The sequence below is a fragment of the Hibiscus syriacus genome, unplaced genomic scaffold, assembly GCF_006381635.1.
Source record: "Hibiscus syriacus cultivar Baekdansim isolate YM2019G1 unplaced genomic scaffold, ASM638163v2 tig00000764_pilon, whole genome shotgun sequence".
NCBI classification, from domain to species: domain Eukaryota; kingdom Viridiplantae; phylum Streptophyta; class Magnoliopsida; order Malvales; family Malvaceae; genus Hibiscus; species Hibiscus syriacus.
In genome coordinates, this window is record NW_024061820.1 from 1112246 (window position 1) to 1134627 (window position 22382).

A 22382-nucleotide genomic window follows, 5' to 3' on the forward strand; every position below is an offset into this window, starting at 1 on the left:
GATCAAAGACAAGAAACATCAAGCAACTAGAATCAAGAGAGAATCAAAGAGAAAGCATCAAACCTCAAGTTCGATAAATTCAAATACTTAATTGAAATACTTAATTAACTCAACATAATTGAAATACTTAAATACTTCCAAGTTTGATAAATTCAAATACTTAAAAACTTCCAAGTTCGATAAATTCAAATACTTAAAAACTTCAAGTTCGATAATTGAAACAAAGTTTACGATAATTGAAATAAAGTTATAAAATAAACTACATTGCCATCTCTTCTTCATCATCTTCGCCTTCTTCGTTTGGAGGGGATATTCCAAGTTCGATTTCTTCAATGTGTAAGTTTGCTTCCAAATCGGCATCAATTGCATCTTCTAGGTGGTGATATGTTGCTTACGAGCCGCTCCATCCAAATAATCCTTTAAACAAATGCATACTTCCACCGACTCGGGACTTAGTCTTGATCTCCGTTGTGATATAACCCTGCCACTAACAGAAAAAGCGGATTCCGAAGCTACCGTAGAAGCTTGGACGGTTAGTAAATCACGGGCCATGGCGGCTATAATCGGAAATTGTGCTTCTTTTTCTTTCCACCAAGCCAAAATATCCAAACTTTCAAACTCTTCAAATGTCATTTTTGATAGAAAATCGCATGACATGTATTTCCCAACTCGCTACTTGGGGTGGTAGTACGTGATCGTTTGGATTGGGAATTTACAAGAGTGTTAAAAAGATTCAAATTTATGTTACTTGGACGTCTACTAGATGATTCCGCATTCATTCTCATTTGATCGTGTATTACACTACTTGATCCGTATTTAGTTAAATAAATTGCAAACATGTCTCGAAAACATTTGTTAAAATAATTTATTTGGTTTTGGACAAAGTTGGGTTCATCATCGGTTAGATTAAAAGCAAATGCAATTTGTTCAATTAGTGTTTCAACCCCACCAACATTTAACGTTGGGTTTAAAGCGGCGGCACAAGTAAAAATGAGGGGAATCTCCTTAAAATATTTTAAAAGTTTTTCCTTCATTGCAAAGCCAATTTCTTGAAAAACTTCGGTTTCAAATTCAAAGTCATTTAGTCGGGTAGCCAACAAAAATATTTGATTAAGAACCAACGGGCTAGTAGGGTAATAAACACCGGATAAAAAAGTTGTTGCATTTTTAAAACCTCAAGCAAATCGGTTATTTTGGCTATAGTTTCCCAACTCGAATCCGGATAAATGTCTGGGACATGACCCCTCTCGAAAAGCCGATCGTGAAATGTTTGCAATGTTTCCCTTTGCCTTAAGGCAGTATGCATCATCATCCAAGTTGAGTTCCAACGAGTTGGACAATCCAAATTAGGACCCAAAGCTTTTTTATTAACAGACTTACAAAATCGTTTATAATCATTTAGTCTTTTGTTGTTGTTACAAAGAATCGATTTTATCATTGTTTTAAATTCTAATCTAATTGGCTCAATAACCTCCAAACCGGCTTGCACGGATAAATTAATTATGTGTGCAACGCAACAGGTATGAAAAAACGCACCGTCTAAAATCGGTGAAAGTAATATTTTCAATCTTGGAACCGCGTTTGTATTATTCGATGCATTATCAAAGGATATAGAAAAAACTTTATTTTCTAATTTATAAAGACAAATTACCCGTTTTAAAAGTGTAAATAAATTAGCACCGGTATGCGGCTCACCGAATAATTCAAACGCGATTGTTCTTTTCATCATTTGCCAATTATCTTGATCTAACCAATGTGACGTAACGGATAAAAAAGAATTTCCGGTATTATGAGGGGAACTCCAAACGTCACATGTAAGCGACACACCATAACGGTGTTCTTGGAATCCTAAAATCATTTTTTCCCTCGCCGTACGCCACATTTTTATAGCATCTCTTCTAAGGGTAGTACGACTTACTTGAGTATAACGTGGTTGCATTAGTTGTTGAATTGTTGTCGTGAAATCTTCATCATCAAAGTGGTCGAACGGCAATGCTTTTGTAATCACGAACTTTGTAAACGCTTCTCGTAATTTTTCGTTGTCGTAAACAAAAACACCACCTTGCGGTGTAAGATTCGATTGACTAGGATCCGATCTTGAGCGAAGTGCCTTGCATGATTTTGTCAAATGGTTCTTTAACGTTGTGTTTCCTTCCGATGCAAGAAACTTTAGACAAAGTTTACAACGCGCCCTCCTCGAGCCATTTGACATCTCACATAAATCGTAGTGATCCCAAATATCTTTGTTTCGAGTGTGTTCGATCACTCTCACGACTTCAAGGTTTCCCCGACGGAAGATTCAGCAGTGTTACTCATGATGAATAAAAAATTACAAAACTAAGATTTGAGAGATGTTTAAGTGTTGTGTAATAAGATTTGAGAAAGTTGTAATCAACCAAATACATCCCCAACCTATTTATACATGTTTAGGATGGTAAAATAGTAATTTTTTAAAGAAAAAAACGGTAAAAAACGGTCACAAACGGCTATATTAACGGCTAGTTTTTTAAACCCAGACCGGTTTTTTTTCCGGATAAAAACCGGTTTTTTAACCGGTTTTTTTCAAACCGGTTTTTTATCCGGTTAAAAAACCGGTCTGGGTTTTTTTCTCCAAACCGGTTAAAATAACCGGTTTAAAAAAATCCGATCCGGTTAAAAAAAACCGGTTTTTCCCAAAACCGGTTTCGGATATTTTTTTCGGATATTCGGATATTCGGATTTTTTGTGCACCCCTAGACACTTCTGTTAGTGAATAAAAATATATTTTAATGATTCTTTTAATCACTAATTACTTTCTCCTTCTAAATTATTTTAATCATTAATTTTTTTTAAAGAATTTATCCATTTTGTACTCGGATTTGATTATTTTAATGATGTAAAAATTTTGAGATTTAATCATATAATATCATTTTAAAGTACTATATTATCAAAAGATAAAAGAGTTATTAAATTCAAGATAGAGATAAAAAAATTAAAAAATATATTTTTTACAAAAAAAATCAAAATTCAAAAGTTGTTTATTAAAATATAATGCTAATCTGATCGAATATCAAAACCCAATGGTTGTGATGTTGCATGCTAGACGTAGGTTAGAATTTACTTTTAGTTTTATCTTTAGAAAAAGTGAAATTTGTCCAAATTCCACATCTCTACGAGAACAAGACAAGAAAATGGAAGCATTGACCATAGATTTAGAAAACTCCGAGACATCCTCGTTTGTACAGATTTATTGATTTGATCTAATGAATTATATCAAGGCGCCCCAATCGGCTTTTCTTGTTCTTCAAAGCTTGGATTTTCAGCCAACAAAAACCAACCCAGATCAGTTTTGGAATCAAGTAAGATAACCCATCAAACTTTTCCACTGCTTTTAAGTAATTGTTGGAATTTGGCTGGTTTGCTTCTCTTAATTTTGAGATTTTCTCTTCTTTAAATATGGGTCGACGCTTTACTTATTTGGTGATTTTTTATGTCTTGAACTGTTTTTTCACGTCCTTTAAATATTTTGTAGTGGATTATGTTCTATTTATGGATTTTACCCATTTTGGTTTACTTTGAAACAGTTATTCAAATCTCTCTTGAAGTTGCTACCTATTATAGTTCCCCTGCATATCTGTTTTCACCTTGTTTCTGAGTTGAGTGATTCAATTTTCTTTTTTATCGAAAGGAGTTGCAGATGCTGGTATTCGAAGTTTGAACTGGTTGAATGCCACTTTGGGTGTCTTTACAGCATTCCAGATTGAGGTTTTTGTTTACACTAAAGGAGAAGGGGCCAAGTAAAGATCTTGAGGAGTTGGGAATTTTCAAGTTTCCTGGAGATGGCTGGTGTACAAGATCAATTGGAGATCAAATTTAGATTGACCGATGGATCGGATATCGGTCCTAAAACCTTTCCTGCTGCTACCAGTGTTGCAACCTTGAAGGAAAGTGTTCTTGCACAATGGCCTAAAGGTTAGTTCGAATCCGAAATTTATTTTTGATAGACAGACTTATCAAGTTTTTGTATCTAAATGTATCAGTTCTTCATCTAATTGTCTTTTGATTATTGTTTCATTCATCCATATGGGTTGAACTAGGAAGATCATGATATTGGTTTTTGCAATTTGTTTGTATTGCTGGTTGAATATTCAGATAATATAAACTATGCAATAAAATATTATCTTATGCTAGAAAAATTCATGGCAGAGAAGGAGAATGGTCCAAGGACAGTGAAAGATCTCAAGTTAATCAGTGCTGGAAAAATATTGGAGAACAACAGAACACTGGAGGAGTGCCAGATCCCTCTTTATGATATTCCTGGCGGATTGACGACGATGCATGTTGTCGTTCAACCTCCTTCAGAGAAAGGTACAGCTATTATCTGTGGGGATCCAAAAATTATAAACTGAACTTTTTCATATGCAGTTTTGGATTAACTTTCTTTATCAAGCAGAAAAGAAGGCAACAAATCAAGCACAACAGAATAAATGTGTCTGTGTCATATTGTAATCTACGGCTCCCGGAGAGGATGGCGTCATTTTCATGTGGTTTTCCGTCACTCTACTCTTCCTATTGCAGCTAACATAACATAACCCTTGGTTTTTAAACTAAGTTCCATCCAAAGTTTTTCTGCAGATGATGAGTGCTTGAACTGGTATAGAAGATCAACTTGAGGTGTTTTCCGATTGATGAAGTTGGTCAGCGTCTTGCAGATTTATCATATAAGTCATGTTTTTTGCTTCCAGTTTATACCTTACTTCTTTAGCCGATCACCATCCATCCATTCCGTTCAATTTTTCTCATTTCATGTTATCGAATCGCTGATTTTGTCCAATTTCATACCACCAAGTGAATTTTTTGTGTTTCTGATTCTTCTTCCCTTGTACAATATCGCCTTTTATCTTGTAATTGAACTCATGTTGGTTGTCATACTTTTTTTTACCGATTATAAAGATTCATGTCGACCTTTAGCGAATGCTGCCAATATTTCATCATCTCATTTTTGCATTTCATTTCAATTAAACAGTAAAATCTCAAAGAAGGGTAATAAAAAAATCTTGTTTTTGTTGTCCTTAAGATTATAAACATGTTTGCATAATTGTGAAATGGTATACGATGATGTATAAGCTTAGACATATCTAAGTTCCTGCGGGTTAAGGAGCTACATGTCATCGTTTCCGACCTGAGACCGTCTTCTTAACAGCTCCGACGGACACTAAAAACTCATCGAGGGATGATAAGGTCCTCATATCATCTGGTGGGAAGTAACTGGCTGCCTTCCCCATGAGTGATGTGAAGAGAAGAGAAAGTGAAGGCCGAGTCACATAACGCTCACCCAAAAGATCATCAAGAAATGCAAATGCAGCTAACAGTTCGGCTCGGCCTGCTTTGATCGGTCCTGCGAAATGTGCAGGGATTATCCTCTTAAATTTCCAGTCCCTTGCAATGCCGTCAATCCAATCCCGAACCTGACTTTCAGAGAAGGATGAAAGATAATTAAACAGTTACACCCTAAATCAGATCACTTGGAAACATAAACAACAACTACGCCAGGGATTCTTGACAGATGAAATAATCTCTTCTGGTTTATGCAGTAAGAAAATCAGAGTCGCAAAGATATGAGTTGGACACGGAAAAATGTCAAGCTCGGGTTAACATAGATCAAAAGGGCTCTTAGTTCTTACCTTTTCCGGAACTTTGCTAAAGACTAGTGTCTTTACAATTGGAGAAACAATCAACTTTTGAGACATCTGCGCAAAACTAGCCTTTGGTTCCAAAAGATTCGACGGACCGAGGAACAGTATCTGTAGAACCATTCTTTCCCATCCTGTGACATACTCAAGCTATATCAAACTAATTTGAAAAATATTTGAGCTCTTCAAAGTAATTCGACATGTTAATCTAACCTTTTTGGCGGTTTATTTCATTGTCAACAACTGGTTCATAAATAACTTTCTTCCCTTTGCTAAGAATTTTTACTGCCAATCCATTTTTGGCTGATGCCAAGAGGTACTCTTTGTTGATACACTCCGGTGGCTTTTTCGGAACATATATGACAGCGTCTGTAACCAGAAGTGTTCTCGAACGTTTATGATAGAAAGCAACCTCTACATATGGTCCAATCCCTGAAATAGTTCAAGGAAATCGAGCTCGAACTTGGAACATCTTTAGATATATAGTTGAAAGCAGCAGTTCATATTTAACTTACCAACTTCTGGTGAGCTCAGAACTTTCTGTTCGATCTCATCTGCCCATGGAGTCGATGGATCCTCGTTTTTCAAGATTTTGGCACGAAAAATCCCGAAAAACTCGAGGGGTAAATTCAAGGGCCAGCTCCACTGCCTCGGTGCCACCCAAACTTGAGCCTTTGGAAATTTTCTAGAAAATGGACCCACGAAAATCTTATGCTCGTATGCAAATGTCGGCAGGACAATGTATTCTACTGGAGCTCCTAATTCCTTCAGAAGCTGGAAAATAACAGACAAATCCCCATTCCCTTGTTAGATAATGCATAACAAGTTCGTTAAAGAGCAAAACCGGAGTAGAGGTCAAACCAGTGATGCCTTCGAGTCACCAGTTCATTCGGTCCAATTGTTCGGACCGAATGATTAACTATAGAACTTGTGGTTCTGTGACAAATGACAGACAGTAGTTGGTTCATGCCACTATTCGCTAAGGTTTTCATCAATGAATTTTCTTGTTTTCATTTTATAGGATTCATTTCCTACTCAAAGCAGCTGCAATCAAAATCGAAGCATAATCGAAAAACCGAGAATTTAGAGAGGAAAAGTGAACCTCGATGCACTCTTTGGTAGGAGCAATAGGTGCATGAACCCATAGGCCCCCAGATTTCAGTTTGATGACTGTCATTCGAATGTTTGTGGACACACTGCTGAACCCTAAAGCTTGCTCTTGCTCGAATAGCCATATAGAGCCTTTCACAGCCTAACAAAACAATAAGAAGAAGAAGAAGAATCAGACAATCAGTATAAAAAAACTTTGGTATGACATTAACTAAAGAAGAAAAATCTGACCTCAGTCCTAGTAGTGCGCCTGTTAAGAAAAGGGCCAAGGGGGAAAGGAAAGCCAGTGATGTTAAAGTAAAACCTGTTGGCGGAGCCACCACTATTGCTTCCAGCTGTGACGGCGGTGGAACCTGAACCAGCTGAAGCAACCACCAAGCTGAAATTACAATCTTTTTGCTGGCTTCTTCTTGGTTTCAATTGTAAAGAAAATCCCTTCAAGGAATTACCAAGGAAACTCGAATTGGAATCTCTTAAAGGGATTGGACTCTGAAAAAGAGTTGATTTTGGAGAAGAAACAGCAATAACTGCCACCATTTTGTTTTCCTTTTGGGAATCTTTGTTTAGTAAATTTGGCAGTTTTAACTTGAAACAACAGCCAGAAAGTTCTTGCACGGAGGAGAAAGCCAAGATGCAATGCAATGGATGTAATTATGGGACATAGTTCCGACACGTGGAGGTTCATAGTCCAACTTGGATTATGTGAGGACGGAAAAATAATGGAACAGAAGGAATCAAGAAATTTAAGAGATAAAATACCTATTTAGTGATGCCTTCCTTGCCTATAGGTCGTGGAAAAAATATTTTTTTCATTTTTTGAATTATAATTTTTTATTAGTATGAAGACATTGTAAATTCTTGGGGTTTTTTTTTTATTTGTCTGAACACGACATGAGGTCGTGAGGTCTTTTTCATTTGTCTGAAGATGTCATGTAGTCGTAGAATCTTTATATTTAGCTTGAAGACGCTTGAAGCACGTGACGTCTTTATGTTAGTACTCTTCAATTCACTCTAAATGGAGAAATAATCTCCGAGGTGAATTATATTGGGAATTAAAAAATTCTACTTATATTATCTCAACCATTATACCATTTAGTGATCCACTTGATAATACAAATTCATTTTGATAACTTAATTATTTTTTTAAAAGATTATTATATTTTAGTTTTATTTCGATCCTCGACAATTAAAAATTAACAGTGATTTTGACATATTACAATAAGGTAATATCATATTATCATTAGAAAAAATAACATATTAGCAGTTTTCTTTTATTTTCAACGTGACCATAAAAAACGTAACGTTAGACATGATTTAAAGAAATAATTAAATAATCAAAATAGAATTGTATGAATAAATAGATACTAAATAGGTAGTTTATCCTTAAATATAAAACAACTACAAAACAACATTGGAAATTGTAAAAAGGACTACCATACCTACGAACCTCCTACAAATTTCAGTTACCCCAACGGTAATTTTGTTGACACGTTTTGACCTTTTTTCTTTCTTTCTAAATTGCCTGGATTTGCTTCAAATATGGGGATTGAGAATATGGCGTCGAACTTTCATCCAAATTAGAATAAAACACCCAAAAATCCACTTATCTGTGCTGTCCTTCTTGTTGGATCATAAACTTGATCCATTATGGGAGCCTAAACTCAAACCCAAACTAAATTGATGTCATTGCTTATATCATTTAAGTAAAGATGTCATTGCTTACATCATTTAAGTAATGATGTTATTGCTTACATCAATTTAGTTAGGTGAGAGTTAGGTATTTGTTGAATTTGTAATGGTTTAAATTAATTTATTTGTGTGGTGTAGGATTATTCTTGAGTAGTATAAATACCCCTCCCCATTTTAGTTTTAAGTATCAAGAAAAATTAAGAGCTTCGAAGTGAGTGAAGAAGCAAAGTCTTATAAGAGTGAGTTGTAGTTCTTGTTTTTGAGTGAGAGTGCTCTTGTAATATTTGTTTGAGTTTCAATAAAAGTTGTTTGTATGAGTGTTTTATTTCCAACAAAGTGGCATCAGAGCGAGTTGGAAAGATCGAAGGTCTCGACGAGAGAAATCCGAAGCCGCCAGAATTTTCTCAATCTGAGTTCTGACGCACCACCACGCACCGCCGGAAGACTGTTGCCAGAAAATCGAGTTGACTCACCGAGTTGACTCACCGAGTTGAGCCGAGTCAGCCGAGTTGGAGCCCTTGACCGAGTTGTCCAAGTCTCTCCCAAGGTTTTTTCGGCGTTCCAGATTCATCCGTGCAATCGAATTTTACAAAATCTCATTATATTGAGAGATATGGCAAATGGTATGGCACCATTCCAAGTTCCGACACTCAACAACAACAACTACGACAATTGGAGTATCAAAATGAAGGCACTTCTTGGATCATAAGATGTGTGGGATATCATAGAGAAAGGCTATAACGAGATTGTGGATGATGTTGTTTTTGTTACTCTTACACCAGATCAAAAGACAACTTTGAAGGATTCAAGAAAGAGAGACAAGAAGGCTCTCTACCTCATCTACCAAGCATTAGATGATGATGATTTTGAAAAGATTTCAAGTGCAAGCTCTAGCAAGGAAGCATGGAAGAATCTGCAAACCTCTTACAAAGGATCCGAGCAAGTGAAGAAGGTTCGTCTCCAAACATTAAGAGGTGAATTCGAATCCTTACACATGAAAGCATCTGAGTCTATTTCAGATTATTTCTCAAGAGTAGTAGTTGTTTCTAATCAATTAAAAAGAAATGGTGAAAAGTTAGAAGATGTGAGGATAATAGAGAAGATACTCCGTTTGTTGGATCCCAAATTTGAGCACATCGTCATGACAATTGAAGAAACTAAAGACTTGGAAGAAATGAAGATCGAGCAGCTCCAAGGATCATTGCAAGCATACGAAGAGAAACATAAGAAGAAGCATGAGTTTACTGAGCAACTCCTCAAGCTGCAACTCAAGGATATGCATGAGAGCCAACGCAATGATAGAAACCAACGTGGAAAAGACAGAGGTCGAGGTCGTGGACGAGGCTGGAATTACAACAACAACAATTCCAGCAACAACTATGAGAAAGGAGAAAGCTCAACACGAGGCCGTGGAAGAATCAATCCGAACTCAAGGCATGACAAATCTCAAGTTCGATGTTATAATTGTCAGAAGTTTGGGCATTATGCTTCAGAATGTAGAGCTCTCAACAACAAAATTAAGGAGAATGCCAATTACGTGGAAGAAAAAGACAGATGGCAAAGAAACTCTTCTTTTATCACGAAAGGAAACTGATGGTGGCCAAGCAAATTCCTGGTATCTTGAGAGTATTGCAAGCAATCACATGTGTGGAAGGAAATACATGTTCGTGGAGCTAGACGAGTCAGTAAGCGGAAATGTTTCGTTTGGAGATGATTCCACAATAGCAATGAAAGGGAGAGGTAACATTCTTATTCGTTTGAAAGATGGGAGACATCAATTTATTTCAAATGTCTACTATGTGCCCAATATGAAAAGTAACATCTTAAGTTTAGGGCAACTGGTAGAGAAAGGTTATGATATTCATATGAATAATTATAATCTTTCTATAAAAGATGATAAGAATAATTTCATTGCTAAAGTACCGATGTCAAAGAATAGAATGTTCTTGATCAACATACAAAATGATGTTGCAAAGTGCCTGAAATCTTGCTACAAAGATGCATCATGGCTTTGGCATCTTCGATTTGGGCATCTCAATTTTGGAGGTCTAGATCTGTTATCTAAGAAGGAGATGGTGAAAGGACTACCTCGCATCAACCATCCTGACCAGCTCTATGAAGGGTGTCTAGTCAGGAAACAATTCAGGAAAAGCTTTCCAAAGGAGTCAGAGACAAGAGCCAAGAAGCCACTTGAGCTCATCCATACCGATGCGTGTGGACCGATCAAGCCAAGCTCTCTCGGTAACAGTAACTATTTTCTTCTCTTCATTGATGATTTTTCAAGAAAAACCTGGATATATTTCTTGAAACAGAAGTCAGAAGTTTTTGAAGTCTTCAAGAAGTTCAAAGCAGCAGTGGAGAGAGAGAAAGCGGTAGAAAGATCAAAGCCATGAGATCCGATCGAGGTGGAGAATTTACTTCCAGGGAGTTTCAAGAGTTCTGTGAAGCAAATGGAATTCGTCGACCAATGACAGTTCCTAGATCCCTCCAGCAAAATGGTGTGGCAGAAAGAAAGAACAGAACAATCCTCGACATGGCACGAAGCATACTCAAAAGCAAGAAACTACCCAAGGAATTTTGGGCGGAGGCAGTAGCGTGTGCAGTCTACTTGACAAACAGATCTCCAACAAGAAGTGTATGGGGAAAGACACCGCAAGAAGCATGGAGTGGAAGAAAGCCTGACATTTCCCACTTGAGAACCTTTGGAAGTATAGCCCATGTTCACGTACCAGACGAGAGAAGAACGAAGCTTGATGATAAAAGCGAGAGTTTTATCTTCATCGGCTATGATATTAATTCGAAGGGCTACAAGTTGTACAATCCAAACAATAAGAAGTTTGTGATTAGTCGAGATGTGGTTTTCAACGAAGAAGGAGAATGTGATTTTAACTCTCATACAGATGACTTCAATTTCTTTCCTCAATTTGAAGAAGATGAGCATACAATGAGGGAACAACTAGATGAATCTCAACAAGAGCTTGCAACTCCACCCACTTCACCAACATCAACCACTCAAGGAGACTCATCACCTTCGTCATCGTCAAGTGGGAGTCAAAGTGAAAGAGTTGTGCAACGCACAAGAAGCCTTAGAGATCTCTATGAGGTAACTGAACGACAAGATAAACTTACATTATTTTGTCTGTTTGCCGATTGTGAATCAGTGAGCTTTCAAGAAGCGGTACAAGAAAAGAAATGGAGAGATGAGATGGATGAAGAAATCAAGGCCATCGAGAAGAATGACACATGGGAACTTACCTCACTTCCCAAGGGACATAAGGTGATAGGTGTCAAATGGGTGTACAAAACAAAGCAAAACGCCAAAGGAGAGATTGAAAGGCACAAGGCGAGGCTAGTTTCTAAAGGCTATAGTCAAAAGGATGTAATTGACTATGATGAGGTATTTGCTCTTGTTGCTCGATTGGAGACTATCAGACTAATCATTTCTTTGGCAGCTCAAAACAAGTGGAAGATACAACAGATGGATGTAAAGTCTGCCTTCCTAATGGAGTTCTTGAAGAGGAAGTTTACATTCAGTAACCATCAGGCTATGAAGTAAAAGGGCATGAAGACAAGGTGTTGAAGTTGAAGAAGGCTCTTTACGGGCTAAAACAAGCACCAAGGGCATGGAATGGCCGAATCGACAAGTTCTTCCAAGAGAATGGCTTCAAAAAATGTCCCTACGAGCATGCTCTATATATCAAGATCAAAGATGAAGATATTTTGATCGTGTGTGTCTATGTGGACGATTTGATCTTCACTGGAAGCAACCCAAGCATGTTTAATGAATTCAAGGATGTGATGATGAAAGAATTCGAGATGACAGACATGGGGCTCATGGCGTACTACCTTGGCATTGAAGTTAAGCAACAAAATGATGGAATTTTCATTTCACAGGAAAGCTATGCAAAGGAGATACTGAAGAAGTTCAAGATGGAGAACTGTAAGCCAATAAGCACACAGGCAGAATACGGGATCAAGATGACCAAACATGAGAAGGCGAAAGTGTAGATCCAACATTCTTCAAAAGTTTGGTAGGAAGTCTATGCTATCTAACTTGCACAAGACCCGATATTTTTCACGCAGTTGGATTGGTTAGTCGCTACATGGAATCTCCAACAACCACCCATTTTAAAGCCGCAAAGAGAATTCTTCACTATCTGAAAGGTACAATTGACTTTGGCTTGTTCTATTCAGTTTCTAATGATTACAAGCTTGTTGGATATAGCAACAGTGATTGGGGTAGAGACATAGATAATCGAATGAGCACTACTGGATTCGTATTTTTCATGGGAGATATTGCGTTCACATGGATGTCAAAGAAACAACCGATTGTCACATTGTTCACTTGTGAAGCGGAATATGTTGCTGCTACCTCATGTGTTTGTCATGCAATTTGGCTTAGAAATCTATTAAAAGAGATAGGTTTGATACAAGAAGAGCCTATCAAGGTTTGTGTCGATAACAAATCAGCCATTGCCTTATCAAAGAATCCAGTATTCCATGATCGAAGCAAGCACATCGACATTCGCTACCACTATATAAGGGAGTGTGTTGCAAGAAATGATGTGGAAGTTGAATACGTGAAGTCACAAGATCAAGTTGCCGATATTTTTACCAAGCCACTGAAAAGTGAAGACTTTATAAGATTAAGGAACTTACTAGGGGTCACAAGATCAAGTTTAAAGGGGGGTGTTAGATCATAAACTTGATCCATTATGGGAGCTTAAACCCAAACCCAAACTAAATTGATGTCATTGCTTACATCATTTAAGTAAAGATGTCATTGCTTACATCATTTAAGTAATGATGTTATTGCTTACATCAATTTAGTTAGGTGAGAGTTAGGTATTTGTTGAATTTGTAATGGTTTAAATTAATTTATTTGTGTGGTGTAGGGTTATTCTTGAGTAGTATAAATACCCCTCCCCATTTTAGTTTTAAGCATCAAGAAAAATTAAGAGCTTCGAAGTGAGTGAAGAAGCAAAGTCTTATAAGAGTGAGTTGTAGTTCTTGTTTTTGAGTGAGAGTGCTCTTGTAATATTTGTTTGAGTTTCAATAAAAGTTGTTTGTGTGAGTGTTTTATTTCCAACACTTCCATCAGAGGATGTAACAGAAACAATACGGAAAATGGTCATCAACATTCATCTCCTGGTGGTGGCCTCCGTGAAGCATCCAAAGCATTTTACTTTGTTTTTGTTTTCGTAAAAAGACCACTCTTGATCTCCCGCGTCAAATGTTTTCTTACCTTTCGGCAAGTTCTAGGATCCGAAACTTGGTGTCCAAGAAAAGAACGCGAATCGTAGTCGGCGGATACGATCTCGACATGTCTTACATAACCTATCGTGTGTTGGCAATGTCCTTCCCCGCTGAACGAATGCGGGTGGTGTATTGGAATCCTCTATGGCGGGTCAAGTCTGTGCTGGAAATGAGACATCAGGGGCATTACAACGTCTATAACTTGTGAATAGAAGAAGACTATGATCCATCACACTTTCATGGTCGAGTAGAGCGGTTCCCTTTCGATGACAATCATGTTCCCACTTCGAAATGATGAAGAAGTTGTGTGAGAGTGTTCATTCATGGCTATCAAAGGACCCTAAAAATATTGCAGTCGTGCATTGCATGGTATTAACTCGTAAAATTGAACATATTCGTGTCAAACACATATCCCTATCTACCTGAATTTCTATTCTTCACTGAATTTGCAGGCAGGCAAAGTTCGAACAGGCTTAATGGTATGTACCTACCTTGTTTACACTGGAATGTCAGCTGAGTAAGCACTTCAGTTATACGCCCAAATGCGGACCACTAAAAATGAAGGGGTAAGTAACTATTTTGCTCCGACTCTTCATTTACTCGAAATACTTCGAATAACATAGCTCTTGTATATATTTCATTGCATCAACTTGCTTTTGAGGATTTTTTTTTGTGTTCAAAATTGTTGCACTTTTGTTGATAGGTTTCTATTCCAAGCCAACATCGTTATGTGGGGCACTGGGAAAAAATACTTTTTTTTCCTAGGGGAATTGGCAACGGACCTCCAGAAGTGAACTTGCCTCAACCATGCAGTCGAGAATTGCGGAGGATTTGGCTTTACGATACAGTTAATACCAACTCTGTCTTCTTCGTTGTCTCTGAGCTCCAAGAGGTTAGATCATTTGTAACATCAAGTAAATTCACATGTTCAAATAAAGTGCCATGATATAAACTGAGCTTGGTTTCACGTTCCTATAACCTTATACGGTAGATCCCGGATCAGATGTACCGCCCACAGGTGGAAGTTGCCAAGAGTTGCAGTCGAGAAATCAAAAAGGGATCCGAAGGGAATTGCAGTCCTAGGTATTTCTTGTCATACGTCGAAGGGGACAAAAAAGGGGATGCACCGGAATCGAAAGGACCTCGTTTCGTAGTCCAAATGGACACAGAAAGTCCAGTGTTGTATCAGAAGAACTGTCTTGACTATTGTTTCACAAAACCTGTTGAAGTAAGTCACTTGCATCTATATACTATCGAAGTAAGGTGTGTCAGAAGGTGTGTCACGGTGTCCTTTGCCGAGTCATCCACCGCTTACTATGGATATCCATTACCGATTTCCTCTCCATTTTCATCAGCTTCGAAATATCATCTTGGTGAGTCAGAAGGTGTGTCACGGTGTCCTTTGCCGAGTCATCCGGGGATTCATCTTCTAAAGGGGCTACTTCTTGTAAACCCGAGAAAGACCTCGTTCGGGTTCTACTAGAACTAATTGGACTGCATAAAGGAACTGCATTTAAACCCAAAAAACAGAAAAGAATAAGGCATTGCATTTAACTAATAGAACATGAAAATAAGAAACACAAATATGGGTTTTGCAAATAACATAAAAAATGAAGGTTTTATTCAACGAAACGTACCTGAAGTAAGGGGGCAAAGTGAAAGAGGAAGAGAGAAGGGTTTAGGGTTTAAGTCAAGTTTAAATGAAGATTAGATAAATACGTATGGATTAAACTATTGCAAGTACTCATTCTTTTTATTCGTTTAACAATAAAGGTTATAGACGAAGTATACGAACTTAAGATCTCTAAAATTGACCCTCATCTTTTTAATCATTAAGATGTTTGATTCGTGTAGAATATATATTTAATATTGAATATATGAAAGGTATATATTTTTTTATATTTCTTAGTGTAAAATTTAAATTGATAAAATATAATTATAAAGGGCTATTATTTTACCATTTTAAAATACAACCAACAGAAAAATTGAGAGGCAGTTAACATTTACAGATGAGACAGCTTCTGGAACCTCATTCTCAACTACCACGAAGAACCCGCGATTCAGTCAGTTATTTTTCTTTTTTTTTATTCTAAAATGTACATTTCTGTGCATATATATATATATATATATATACACACACATATGCTTCGTACTTTGCACAGTGAACTCATTGATTCAAAGCTTCGAACATCTGCATTCTTTACTACCTTTCAGTTGAAGATCAATGGAGGTCAAGTTGTTGAGTGCTTCTTCTCCACCTTCGTTTTCTGTTCCTGGAGCAACCAAGTTTTCAAGACCCAGTCTTGTTTCAACTTCACCAACCATAGAATTCCCCATCTTCAAGCTCCAATGCCCTGCCAGATCGTCCAAGAAAGATATCCAATCTGTTCATGCTTCCTCCAAATCTATTGGGTATGAAAAATAATTAACCCTTAGGGTTGCTCTTATATTGTGTGCTTAAGTTAAGTACCTGCATAAAGGTGTTCAGTTGGAGGCAGGGCCGGTCCAATGAATTTTAATGTCATGGGCGAGATAATAATTTTATGCTCCTACACTTGTACCGTATAATAAACAAAACATAAATAATTTTTTTAAACAAAAATGTAATATAAATTATAGTCAAACAATATCGATATTAACACTAACTAAAACCTAACGGCTACAAATATCACCTAAAACAATGCCTTCGTGTATTTTTTGAAGCAAAAACCTCTATTATTTTACGATAATCAAAACTTTGTAAAAATTGACTTTCGATGTTTAGAATTATTAATCCGTTCAATCTATCTTGAGTCATCGTGCTTCGAAGATAGGATTTCAAGAACTTCAATTTTGAAAAATTTCTTTCCGCGGAAGCAACCGTAACGGGATTTATAATGTTATTATACTAATTCAATATTTTTAGTAATAAATAATTACTTTTAACAAATTTAAATCGATAAAGTTGATTATGAGTCAATTTGATTTGAAACTAGAAAAACATTTAAGTCTAATTTGATTTGACACTAAAAGCTAGAAAATGCATCAATAGGATCAATAATGCATTGCGGTCAATAATTAGAACACTATATTCTACTCAAGTCCGAAAAGAGCTGAAAGTATCTTGCGACTTTCCGAAGGCTAGAGAAGAAGTTGATGAATTTAATCTTTGTAACCGGTGGAAGAAGCATAGTATTGCCATGATTCCAACAAAATACGGCGCATCATTTACAACTAAGTTCTTTAATTAGGTATCATGGAATATTTTTTATTTAGGGTTGTCTTTAATCAGGTACTATGCATGTATTTCTGTTGCTTGTCAAGATGACTACAGTTTTCCTACTTAAAAATATAACAATATACAAATAAAGTATCTTTTCAATGGTTGTAGGCGGCAGCTCTTGTTAATGTCTACACTGATGGAACTGTTTTAGTTACACATGGTGGCGTTGAGATGGGGCAAGGCTTACATACAAAAGTTGCTCAAGTTGCTGCATCTGCCGTCAATATTCCTTTCACTTCAGTCTTTATATGAGATACAAGTACTGACAAGGTAGAAAACTAAGATTGCAATTCAACAATCTTTCTTTTTTATGGTTTATTTGATTTTTTGCAATAAACTATTTGTCTAATTCCATGTTGCATTCGTCTTCTGCTGGTCAGGTTCCTAATGCTGCTCCAACAGCAACTTCTGTTAGTTCTGATATGTATGCCCCTACATGCTGCCCTGGACCGTCGCCCATCTGGCACATGTATTGGGTCGACCCTGGTTAGAGGGTTTTACTATGGTTTTAAAAATATGGTTTAAACTGTTACTGTTTTAAAAAGATTTATACCATTTTCATCGATTTTTTGTTGGAACACACTAGACATCCTTTTTTGATTTCCTGAAAATTCGGTCCTCTGAATGTTTCGTATGAACTGAAATCTTCATGGCTTTTACTTTAAGAAATATAAGTGAAACCTCAGCTCATCCCGAAAACCTGTAGACGTCTAAATAGATAAAGAATTTTTTATGTTTGACTATTATTTGCATGCCCTTCAGCATCACTTGTGTTGAAGAATCGGGTAAAGAAAAACGAAAGAATACGAGAATTTTAACGAAGTTCAGCAATGTGCTTACGTCATCGGTGCGTAGGCGGCGCTAGAAGTTTTATTCAATTTCTCATAGGTTTAGGTTACATCTCTATTTATAATAAATAAACTCTGGTACATATTTACAAATATAACCCTGTCATATTTACCGGTATATTTATGAGTCATACCTAACAACTTGATAGTTTTGTATTACTAAGCTTCCCAAAGCTCACTATTTTACTCATCATTTCAGGTTAAAAGAATCAAACCAGTGCAGCTATCGACTTCAGTAAAAGAGTTCCACCGATGTTGTTTGCGGAGTATGGTGTATGTGATTAAGGGGCATGTAGGTTGTATTCTATTTTTATATCTAAGTCTGAAAATCTGTTTTATTTTTGGATATTATTAAATTCTATTTTTAATATATAAATTGTTTTATGATATTGTGCACTTTAACATAAATTTTAATTTTCTGGATTTTTACGGTGAGTCACTCTGGTAGCCCTAACGTGACACCTTGAATCGGATCGGGTCATCCACATCAGTATGTGGATGTTACACTTTTTTCTCTTTATTGGTAACCATTAGCCGGCTATTTTGCTTAAAAACCCATAAGCAGAAGCAAAACCCAATTCACTAGGTTGTTCATGGACAATTAACTGTACCATTTAGCCTAAACAGTCGATTAACTGTTAAAACGGTTATGAGATTTTTTTAACTGTAACATAATCCTTAAGAAACATTTAATCACTAACGGTTAACTATTATTAACGGTTCGGTTACAGGTTAAACCGTATGTTAACCTATTACAATTATTTGTCAAATTATTTCATAATTCATACTACAAAAAAATATATAACTTAACATATACTTACACTGATGTAAATGAATAAAATAAAAAAGTGTAGCACTTAAACATACTTACATCGGTAATTATGTACATCTCCAAATATCTTAGTACTTAACAATAAACACATAATTATATTGGTGTACTAATATTTTCATATTTTCAAAGAAATAAAAATTAAAATGATAAATATATATATATATAAAATTATTTGTATACAATTTTTATTAAACATATATATAAATTATAAATAATAGTAAACTATATTAAGTTATTTGTGTAAAAATCTAATAAATTAGAAATATATAATTATAAATTTAATTTCTTAACGGTTAATTGTTTATCAAAACTTGTAACCGTAACTTTAACCGTTAACCATCATTTTTAATGTTTCGGTTAACTGAAATCGTTTAATATTAATGGTTCAATTAATTAACCTATTAAATGTAACGGTTATACCGGTTAACGGTTACGGTTAACGGTTTAATATTAACTGTTTCGGTTAATTTCTTTTTTCTCTTAAGGTCGGTTTCATGAAAGAGACAAAAATTCATCTAAATATTAAATGTTCTAATACTTCAATCTCCTTCGATGATCAGCCTATGAGGCTAATTTTAAGGCATGATAATCTTTTGAAAGAATACTTTTAACCATTTAAATTTTGAACAAACCTTAAATCCTTAAAATCCGAGAAAACCTCAAAATAGAGCATTAAAATTTCAAGTCTTTGAATGAATGTTTGTCAATTTTAAGCGAGTTTTATGAAAAAAACTATTTTGAGATGAAAAGAGAGATGAGAAATACTAATGTTTTGACACTAATTTTACAACAAATGACAGTCAGTGATTGATAGATAATGACAATAACTAAATGACAATGACTAAATTTATATAAAAATTAAAATTTTAAAATGTAATGAAAAATCGATGCATAAATTAATAGTTTACTTGTTAAAATTAAAGTAATATCTGTGATAAAAATGATATTAAACTTGGAAGTTTAATGATATTTGGTGTGATTACCTTATTTACTGTAATGAGACTTTTTAAAAGCAAACAAACTATTTAGATATTCTTTCATTTGTCTTTCACTCGTTTCTTGCTTATAGTTTATAAACAGCGTAAACTTTTTTTTAATTAATCCAAGAAAATCCCGTTTCGAACAACATTCCTTGAAGCTCCGAATCTTTGCTCGTCAGTGTTCTCCGATCCAAACAAAGCCAAAGACGAGGCAATTCCGATCCGATCACGTGGTTTTACACTTACTTTTCACGATTTTTAGCCGCTTTAATTTGATTGATTTTGATTTTTTTTTTCTGAATTTTTTGTTTCGGATTTAAGGAAGAAAAAATGGATGGATCGGGAGGAAGTGAGGTGGATAGTGTATCTAATTACAGGCTTGGAAGAACGATCGGAATCGGTGCGTTTGGAAAGGTTAAATTGCTGAACATGTATTGACTGGTCATACAGTAGCTATTAAGATTCTTAATCTCAGAGAGATTAGGAGGCGGGCAATGGAGGATAAAGGTTTATATTTTTTTTCAAAAAAAAAAAATTGTTAAGGAACGTATGTTCGCGCCTTTTTTGTGTTTACTATTTTTATTAGTTGGTTTACTCACGTGATTTATATTTTTCTGAATCATTTTTTGAAGTTTCCTTTAGTATTATGTTTGAAAACGTGAATTTGCAAATTTGTCGCTCAACTTAGTTTGTTGAGTAAAATTTGAGAACGAGATACTACATTAACTAGAAATTATAGTTAAGTATAATATGATTATATTTTATTTGGCGCAGTTGGAAGAGAGATTAAAATCGTGAGGTTGTTGATGCACCCTCACATCACACTAGTCTACGAGGTCATCGAGACCACAACGGACATTTTTATGGTTGTGGAATATGTCGAATCCGGAGAACTTTATGATTATATTGCAGGGTAAAGAAAGCTTGAGGAGGATGAGGCTCGCCACATTTTTCAGCAGATAGTTTCTGGGGTGGAATACTGCCACAGAAATATGGTTGTTCATCGAGACCTTAAGCCCGAAAATATACTTCTCAATTCCAGATGTAATGTCCTGAAGATTGCCGATTTCGGGTTCAGCAACATATGAGAGATGGTCATTTCCTCAGAACAAGTTGTGGCAGGCCCAAACTACGCTGCCCCTGAGGTAGGAGTCTGTGAATTTAGAAATCAACTGTTGAGTTCTTATATGTTATGATGGCATTTTCTAATGTGCGTGCAATGTGGATCTCTATTGTTATAGATTATTTCGGGTGAACTATACGCCGGGCCTGAAGTGGATGTATGGATCTGTGGTGTTATATTGTATGCTCTTCTCTGTGGCAGGCTTCCTTTTGATGTTGAAAACTTTTCCATCCTGTTCAGGAAAATAAAGGCAAGTGATATCAAATTTTCATTTTCTTTGATTGCATATTTATCTGCTTATCTGGTCTTCTCTTTGTTCTCATTGTTGTTTCTCTTTCGACCCTATTTAGTGTTCACTACCTGCTTAAATGCTGAGATTGTCAAGTTAGAATTTGCATTTTTTTGTCCCGCATAGAGAAATATTCATTCTTCCAAGTTATTTATCTGCCGGTGCTAGAGATTTGATCTCGGGGATGCTCGTAGTCAATCCAATGAGGAGAATGACCATTCCTGAGATCCGCCAGCACCCATGGATATTTAGCTGTTCCCTCACCGGATACAACTCAACTAGCTAAAAAGGTCAATACCAGTTGATATCAGGTTCTGTACTGCTATTGTAGCACTTGTTAATGTCATATGCTTGTTACTGATTAGAACATGATTCAGATTGATGAGGTTATCCTTCAGGAAGTGGTTGGGCTGGGATTTGGAAGGAACCATTTGGCTAAATCTCTTCGCAACAGAGTTCAAAATGAGGTTTGAACTTCTCAAACTCCCATTATTTTTTGGCTTCATGGATTTGGGTAGTTCCTTATTGCTTATGTTCCAGGGAACTGTTGCTTACTACTTACTGTTGGATAAGTACAATGAAGTCTCCAGGGGCTATCTTGGAGCTGAGTTTCAAGAAACTATGGTGCTCTACTTGCACTTTTGTTTCATAGAGTTGGTCTTGCATACAGAGTTGGAATTCTTATTGGTTTTCTGAATCTTTATAGGAATATTCAACGGTCTCCATCCGATGGAACCTACATTGTTCCAGCAGTTGGATACCGTCTTTCGGGGTACACTACACATGAAGCAATGAGTTTAAGGAGCCCCGAGAGGAAATGGGCACTCAGACTCGAGGTTTAGTTCTCGATTTTCAATCGATAGTAGTTACATTGGTGATTAAATATCAAAAAACGTGGTTGACACCTTAAGTATGCACCGATGTTCGTTTACACGGGCAGTGTTTCTTATTTTTTACAGTCTGGAGCCCGTCCTTGGGTAATGACGGAAGTTCTGAAAGCACTGCATGAAATGAGTGTGCGTTGGAAGAATATAGGGCATTATAACACGAAGTGCAGTGGCTTCCCGATCTTGATGAACTGCAGGTAATATTTAACCATTGAGAATAATATGATGGTTCTGTTCTGGAGCATATAAATCTTCTTCAAGATTTCCATGAAGAAAAGCTTTTTAAACATCTAGTTGCTCTAGATGTAAGTTCAATGTAGCACACATTGCCAAAACTACTCGAACTGTTTTGTAGTCGAACCACAGGAGAAAATATTTCATTGAAATCAATACCTTCCTTTTGAGCATATCCTTTGACCACCAGTCTTGCACGA

The 22382-nt window shown here is 36.2% G+C and overlaps 2 protein-coding genes, 1 long non-coding RNA gene and 2 pseudogenes across 6 annotated transcripts; 4 read left to right on the forward strand and 1 right to left on the reverse strand.

The window, feature by feature from the left end:
- Positions 1-3260: 3260 nt before the first annotated feature.
- LOC120215892 (membrane-anchored ubiquitin-fold protein 2-like) lies at positions 3261-4954 on the forward strand. 3 transcript variants are annotated; one of them, XM_039213436.1, is made up of 4 exons: positions 3261-3338; positions 3668-3951; positions 4186-4347; positions 4433-4954. In XM_039213436.1, exons 2-4 carry the CDS (start codon positions 3819-3821, stop codon positions 4486-4488), a joined length of 351 nt encoding a protein of 116 aa, XP_039069367.1. In that variant the 5' UTR covers positions 3261-3338; positions 3668-3818; the 3' UTR covers positions 4489-4954. The 3 variants fall into 3 exon arrangements, with proteins under 3 accessions (XP_039069367.1, XP_039069360.1, XP_039069355.1); XM_039213429.1 differs by lacking the exon at positions 3261-3338 and having other exon boundaries at positions 3659-3951; positions 4433-4523; positions 4615-4954; XM_039213424.1 differs by lacking the exon at positions 3261-3338 and having other exon boundaries at positions 3659-3951.
- A 146-nt stretch (positions 4955-5100) lies between these two features.
- LOC120215877 lies at positions 5101-7394 on the reverse strand. Of its 2 annotated transcripts, none has more exons than XM_039213410.1 (6): positions 7014-7388; positions 6775-6924; positions 6188-6446; positions 5886-6104; positions 5664-5806; positions 5101-5447 (listed from the first exon to the last, which is right to left on the reverse strand). In XM_039213410.1, the coding sequence occupies exons 1-6, from the start codon at positions 7317-7319 to the stop codon at positions 5148-5150; spliced, it is 1377 nt and encodes a 458-aa protein (XP_039069341.1). In that variant the 5' UTR covers positions 7320-7388; the 3' UTR covers positions 5101-5147. The 2 variants fall into 2 exon arrangements, with proteins under 2 accessions (XP_039069341.1, XP_039069345.1); XM_039213414.1 differs by lacking the exon at positions 5101-5447 and adding an exon at positions 5459-5503 and having other exon boundaries at positions 5611-5806; positions 7014-7394.
- An 867-nt stretch (positions 7395-8261) lies between these two features.
- On the forward strand, positions 8262-22124 carry LOC120215933. Its single transcript, XR_005525001.1, has 3 exons — positions 8262-8272; positions 11059-11066; positions 22002-22124. It is a non-coding gene; the product is annotated as an uncharacterized LOC120215933 (long non-coding RNA).
- On the forward strand, positions 13505-15261 carry LOC120215915 (annotated as a pseudogene).
- On the forward strand, positions 19775-22099 carry LOC120215924 (annotated as a pseudogene).
- Positions 22125-22382: the final 258 nt, after the last annotated feature.

What these genes read in the sequence shown, in the direction of transcription:
- LOC120215892 (XM_039213436.1), top strand. Translation starts at nt 3,819, where the DNA reads ATGGCTGGTGTACAAGATCAATTGGAGATCAAATTTAGATTGACCGAT. An exon ending in TCTTGCACAATGGCCTAAAG is followed by an intron (nt 3,952 to 4,185) that starts GTTAGTTCGAAT and finishes AATTCATGGCAG; the next exon opens with AGAAGGAGAATGGTCCAAGG. An exon ending in TCAACCTCCTTCAGAGAAAG is followed by an intron (nt 4,348 to 4,432) that starts GTACAGCTATTA and finishes TTTATCAAGCAG; the next exon opens with AAAAGAAGGCAACAAATCAA.
- LOC120215877 (XM_039213410.1), bottom strand. Translation starts at nt 7,319, where the DNA reads ATGGTGGCAGTTATTGCTGTTTCTTCTCCAAAATCAACTCTTTTTCAG. An exon ending in GGCGCACTACTAGGACTGAG is followed by an intron (nt 6,925 to 7,013) that starts GTCAGATTTTTC and finishes TTGTTTTGTTAG; the next exon opens with GCTGTGAAAGGCTCTATATG. An exon ending in CTACCAAAGAGTGCATCGAG is followed by an intron (nt 6,447 to 6,774) that starts GTTCACTTTTCC and finishes GTTATTTTCCAG; the next exon opens with CTTCTGAAGGAATTAGGAGC.